The sequence below is a fragment of the Bison bison genome, unplaced genomic scaffold (genome assembly GCF_000754665.1).
Source record: "Bison bison bison isolate TAMUID 2011002044 unplaced genomic scaffold, Bison_UMD1.0 scf7180017864236, whole genome shotgun sequence".
NCBI lineage: Eukaryota > Metazoa > Chordata > Mammalia > Artiodactyla > Bovidae > Bison > Bison bison.
Genome location: NW_011494808.1, coordinates 2,833,794 through 2,839,083, shown reverse-complemented (window position 1 = coordinate 2,839,083; position 5,290 = coordinate 2,833,794). Strand labels below are relative to the sequence as shown.

At 46.7% G+C, this 5,290-nt stretch overlaps 1 protein-coding gene across 1 annotated transcript; it reads left to right on the top strand.

The window, feature by feature from the left end:
• The first annotated feature begins 720 nt into the window (after positions 1-720).
• DKK4 (dickkopf WNT signaling pathway inhibitor 4) lies at positions 721-3,979 on the top strand. The gene is made up of 4 exons (XM_010846446.1): positions 721-831; positions 2,023-2,173; positions 2,606-2,743; positions 3,732-3,979. Exons 1-4 carry the CDS (start codon positions 721-723, stop codon positions 3,977-3,979), a joined length of 648 nt encoding a protein of 215 aa, XP_010844748.1.
• The last annotated feature ends 1,311 nt before the right edge of the window (positions 3,980-5,290 follow it).

The following is a 5,290-nucleotide window of genomic DNA, read 5'->3' as shown; positions in this document are numbered from 1 at the left end:
TACATTCACAGCTCTTAAGCTGTTGGGTTCTTTAGATCTGGATGCCAGAGCTAATCAGAGGCATCGTCCCTCGTTTCTACCTGAGCATAGTCTTCACTACCTGAGCATAGTTTAAAATGTCTCAGTACGTTTGTAACTCATTAGTTTTTGGCATCCCGCGTAGCACATTGGCTAATAGGAGCCATTCTTTCTTGGGAGCACAATTAGCTGTGAAAACAGATCTTCGAGTGGACTCCCTCCTCCCCCACAGGATTATGGGAGGTAGGAAATGCAGGACATTATTAGAGTTTGCCTTTGATACAGACATCCTGCTCCTCTGCTGGCCCTTTGAACTGACTTTGATAGGCCGTAATTAAGACGGATTCAACCCCTGGAGGAGCAGCGGCTGCAGTCCTGTCTCTTGCTCCCACCTCGATTGAGTCCTCGTTTTGAACTATTGATCAAACAGATTGCAGGGATTTGTTCTAGCCTGTGTGGGGTAAGAAGGAAGGAAATGAAGGAGGAGGGAGCAGGGAGAAAGGAGAGGACGCATCTATAAGTAGTTCAAGAGGGAACCTGCGGATCAGACCTCGCTTATCGCATTTCACACACCTTCCTCCCTTCTCTTTCAGAAAAAGCAGTTCCCAGCAACTTGCTGAGTTTCCATCTCGGCCAAAGCTCCACTGCGGGTGCAGAGCTGCCCAGCTTCAAGGAGGACGCAGGGAGGTCTGAGGGTCGAGGATGGTGGCGGTGGTCCTGCTGGGGCTCGGCTGGCTGTGCGCCCCCCTGGGAGCCCTAGTTCTGGATTCCAACTACATCAAGAGCTCTAGCGGGGCACCAAGGGCCCGGAAGGTAACGCCCCGAGAGGGAGGAGGGCTGGGCGCCGGGTTTGCATGAAGCATCACTCGGATCGGGGTCTGAAATGGTTCATCTCAACTAGCCCGGGAGCTGGAAAGGCTATGAGCTGGACTGAAGGCCTCCTGGGAGAATCCAGTCACCTTAGCATTAACTCACCCAAGAAGCCTAGTGGCTTTTCAGGGCACTGAGCTCTCAATTCGCCTATAAATCAGAGAGGAAGTGAACACCGAGAAGGCTGTGCCACATGCCAGGCCTCTGATACATAATACCTTGCTTCCTTATAGCTTCAGATAGTTGTCACGCCTCCTAACGACGGATGATGAAAATGCAACTCAGAGATGCTAAGGGATTTAACTAAGGCCACGCAGTCAGGGAATACGGGAGTTATTAGTTCAATGCTACGTGGCAAGGAGCACTGGCTTGTCACCGTCTCACTTCACAGAACTGTTTTATAGGAAATTTTCATATCTGTTTGAAAAAGCATCAGTTGTAGATGAGAAAAGCTGGTCTTTGGAATCTGTTGCTCTGCAAATGAGGCATCCCTAAGAATCAAGTGACTCGGGTGAGGTCCCCCGAGGGCTACTTGGCCAACGGTGACTGATGGGAGTTCAAAAGGTCAGCTAGATAGAGCTGCCACAAACACCAACCTTCCATCTCATTAAACTGTAGCACAGTGTCGAGGGCTTCTAGCCACAGAGCAAGAATCTTGTAAACAGAGACTTCCCTGGTGGTCCAGTGGCTGGGACTCTGCACTCTCAAGGCAGGGGGCCTGGGTTCGAGTCCTGATCAGGGAACTAGATCCCACAGCGACAACTAAGGCCTGGTGCAGCCAAATAAACAAATAAATATATTTTTTAAAAAATCTCATAACCATCTCTACGACACATGGGGAAACATTTTCTTTCATTTTCACAAAGAACATAAAAATTAAATTCTGGGTTTAAAAGTAGGACAATTTTTCAAACACAAATAACCTTTGCAGCACATAGGTCTCTTTGTTCGTGATTTGCTCTCCCCTTCGTGGGAGAAAACCAACTCTAGTGGAAAAAAATGAAGATGCTGCTAGAGGCTTGCAGCAACATTTCAAGGGCCTCAGCATTCGGCTTCCTCCACCTCCTGCCTGCAGTAAAGTCTGCTTACATCTCACTGGATTCTCTAGCCCTGTGAACAAATGTCCCTTCACAGGGTTCACAGTGCGTGTCTGACAAGGACTGCGGTGCTAGAAAATTCTGCCTCCAACGTTATGATGAGAAACCGTTCTGTGCCACCTGCCGTGGACCACGGAGGCGGTGCCAGCTTTCTACCATGTGCTGCCCGGGGACGCTCTGCATGAACAGTGAGTCGGCCCGGAGCTTGACAGGACTGCTGTGCTCCAACAAGGCGGAGACAGCACCTGGGTCTCTTGGACGACGATGTCCCATGACAGGCACTCTCTAAAGGCTTCCTGAAGTCATTCTTGAAGCGAATCTCCCCAGCTGCCTCTTTTCGATGCAGCAAAATAGTTCCTTTCCTGGCAACAACTCTTGCCAGCAATGTGGAGATGATTTTAAAGAAACGGTGCAAGTTGGAATCACTGTTTCTGCTTTGATTCAGTTACTTAACCCCCTTTCTTTGCCTTATGTGAGATATAAATATTTAGCGCACATGTCCCAGAAACCTAGACAGTTACACAGAGACTGAAGGCAGAGGCCCTGCCAAACTCTCTGGCAGCCTGAGGATGCGCCTGCCCGTGGCTCTCGGCCTCTAACCCCGCCCGCTTGTCTCTCAGATTTCTGTACTCCAGTGGAAGAGGCAGCCAAAGGGCCGGAGAAGGGGACGGACGACGAAGACGACATAGACACAGAAGAGACAATCGAGCACCCAATGCAGGGGAATTCAAATACTACAAAGCCACAACCCAGGAAGAGTAAGAGCAGCATTCTAAATATGAGTGTGTGTACATATATATATATATATATATAGGCTCCCATATATATATGGGTGGCTCAGTGGTAAAGAATGTGCCTGCCAATGCAGGAAATGTGGGTTTGATCCCTGGGTCAAGAAGATCCCTTGGAATAGGAGATGGCAACCCACTCTAGTATCCTTGCCTGGAAGATCCCACGGACAGAGGAGCCTGGTGGGCTGTACAGTCCATGGGGTCATGAAGTCAGACGTGACTGAGCAACTAACACACACATACCCCAATTAAAAAAAATACATCCAACAAATATAAGCCAATAAACTTGTTTAAAAAAAAATACGAAAGAGATGAACACAGATGAAGTAACTTTTCATTCTCAAACAAAATACAAACTTCACTAAGAAGCTTTTTAAACAACTGTAATCTTAAAATCCAACGTTTGACAGAAAGCAGCTGGAATGTTTGAGGGTGAACTGGCTGCTCCTGGTGGTGTCTTTAGGTTAACTGGTCCCCGCGTAAGCAGTGGTCTCTTACCATGTCAGTACACATCCCTTTAATAAAACACTGATGGGTGATACTTACTTTGTCTCAAGACAGGAAATTCCATCTTTCTCTGACAGATGTTTTAACTTGGTTGTTGTCCAGTCGCCAAGTCACGTCTGACTCTTTCTCGATCCCATGGACTGCAGCACGCCAGGCTTCCCTGTCCCTCACCATCTCCCGGAGTTTGCCCAAGTTCACGTCCATTGAATCAGTGATGCCACCCAACCATCTCATCTTCTGCTGCCCTCTTCTCCTCCTGCTCTCAGCCTTCTCAGGCAGTATCTTCTGCTCGGGAGAGCTGTCCGTTTCTTTGCTGCGCTCAGCCTTGGAGCCGGGCATGCTGCTCCAGCCTTACTTTGCCAGCTTATCCTCCCTGCCTTGCCTCACCCCAGTCACACCCCCACAAGCCACCCGCTTATCACTAAAGCCTGTGTCAATCTTGTTACAGGACATAGGGGAGAAAGATGTCTCAGAGATTTCAACTGCGGGCCTGGACTTTGCTGCGCTCATCATTATCGGACCAAAATCTGTAAACCGGTGCTCCTGGAGGGACACGTCTGCTCCAGGAGGGGTCACAACAACACGCATGTTGTGGCTACCTTCCAGCGCTGTCACTGTGCGCCCGGGCTAGTGTGTCAGAGTCAGGCGGCTCAAGATCCAGTACACACACGGTTGCACGTGTGCCAGAAGGCCTAACGGCTGCAGGTCTAATCCAGCAGAAGTCTCAGGCATGCGCTCACACATCTTCCCATCTTCCCATCTACACATCTTAAAATCCAATCTTGTAGTCAGTGAAACAAACTGAGCTGGAGAAGCTGTCTTGTGATGAATAGAAACTAGTTTGGCTTTTTGTCTGTTTCCGCAGAAAAGTGGACATGATTCTAGAACAAATTTAGGTTCATCTAGTGATTCAGTTAGTTCAAATAAATCTTTTAAGTACTTTCTGGTGAAGTTCTGATACCTGACGGGAATTGGGCGGGGAGGCAGAGTGACAGTTTATCTGTTGTTAAATTAGCTTACCAGGGAAATTTTCCTTAAAACCCCTACTGTTCATAATCCTTCATTTCTTGGAAGGGAAATGCCATCTCGCTACAACAACAGAAACTTGGTTAATAAAGACATAAGATTGAAAAGCTAATAGCCTATGTTGGTATAACCCACTGCAAGTTCCAAAGCACCTTTCCATTACTTTGTTCTCAATAGCCTTACTACTTAAGAACTTTTCATATTTCTGTATTGATATAATTTCTGTATTTCAAAGCTTGGGCTTTCAAGGAGTGCCTGACCATCTGTACTCAAAAGTTACACTGGAGGAAAACAAGGGGAAAAAAGTGAAATCTTGTCTATTTGAAGTTTAAATGGTCATATTTGATACAAATGGGTGCATGTTGGAAAAGACCCTGATGCAGGGAAAGATTAAAGGCAGGAGAAGGGGGTGACAGAGGACGAGATGGTTGGATGGCATCACCGACGCAATGGACGTGAGTTTATGCAAGCTCCGGGAAACAGTGAAGGACGGGGCAGCCTGGTGCACTGCCGTCCACGGGTCACAGAGAGTCGGACACGACTGAGTGACCGGAATGAACTTAATTAGGGAAGTTCTTTCTGGTGGATTACAATCAATTGCTACAGATTTCATTTAAGAGATAAACCACACATCTGTTCTTTAGTTTATAAGTATTTATAACAAAATCAAATATGGGTCAAGCAAAGAAAAAAGTTAAATTTATGAAGTTCTCTAATCTCTAAAAAAGCCTGAACCCTCTTCCAGAGGCTGGCCCCTGGGTGCACCTTAACTAATTTATAATCAGTAAACAGGAGGAAAGGTAATGAGGTAATGTAGTTTATAACATAAGGGCAGGAAATGAGAAAATAAAAATCCCCATTTAAGATTTGTTATCATCTCATCTCTTAATTCTCTCTACTGACCCTTAGTAAAGTGCAGTCATGAACAGAATATATAAATTTAAACATTTGCTAATAAAGTAAGAACTAGATCACAGCTGA

Bases quoted from the DNA above. Each gene is read 5' to 3' on its own strand.
- DKK4 (XM_010846446.1), top strand. From the start codon at position 721: ATGGTGGCGGTGGTCCTGCTGGGGCTCGGCTGGCTGTGCGCCCCCCTG. The intron at 2,174-2,605 runs GTGAGTCGGCCC...CTTGTCTCTCAG, and splicing joins GGGGACGCTCTGCATGAACA to ATTTCTGTACTCCAGTGGAA. The intron at 2,744-3,731 runs GTAAGAGCAGCA...ATCTTGTTACAG, and splicing joins AAAGCCACAACCCAGGAAGA to GACATAGGGGAGAAAGATGT.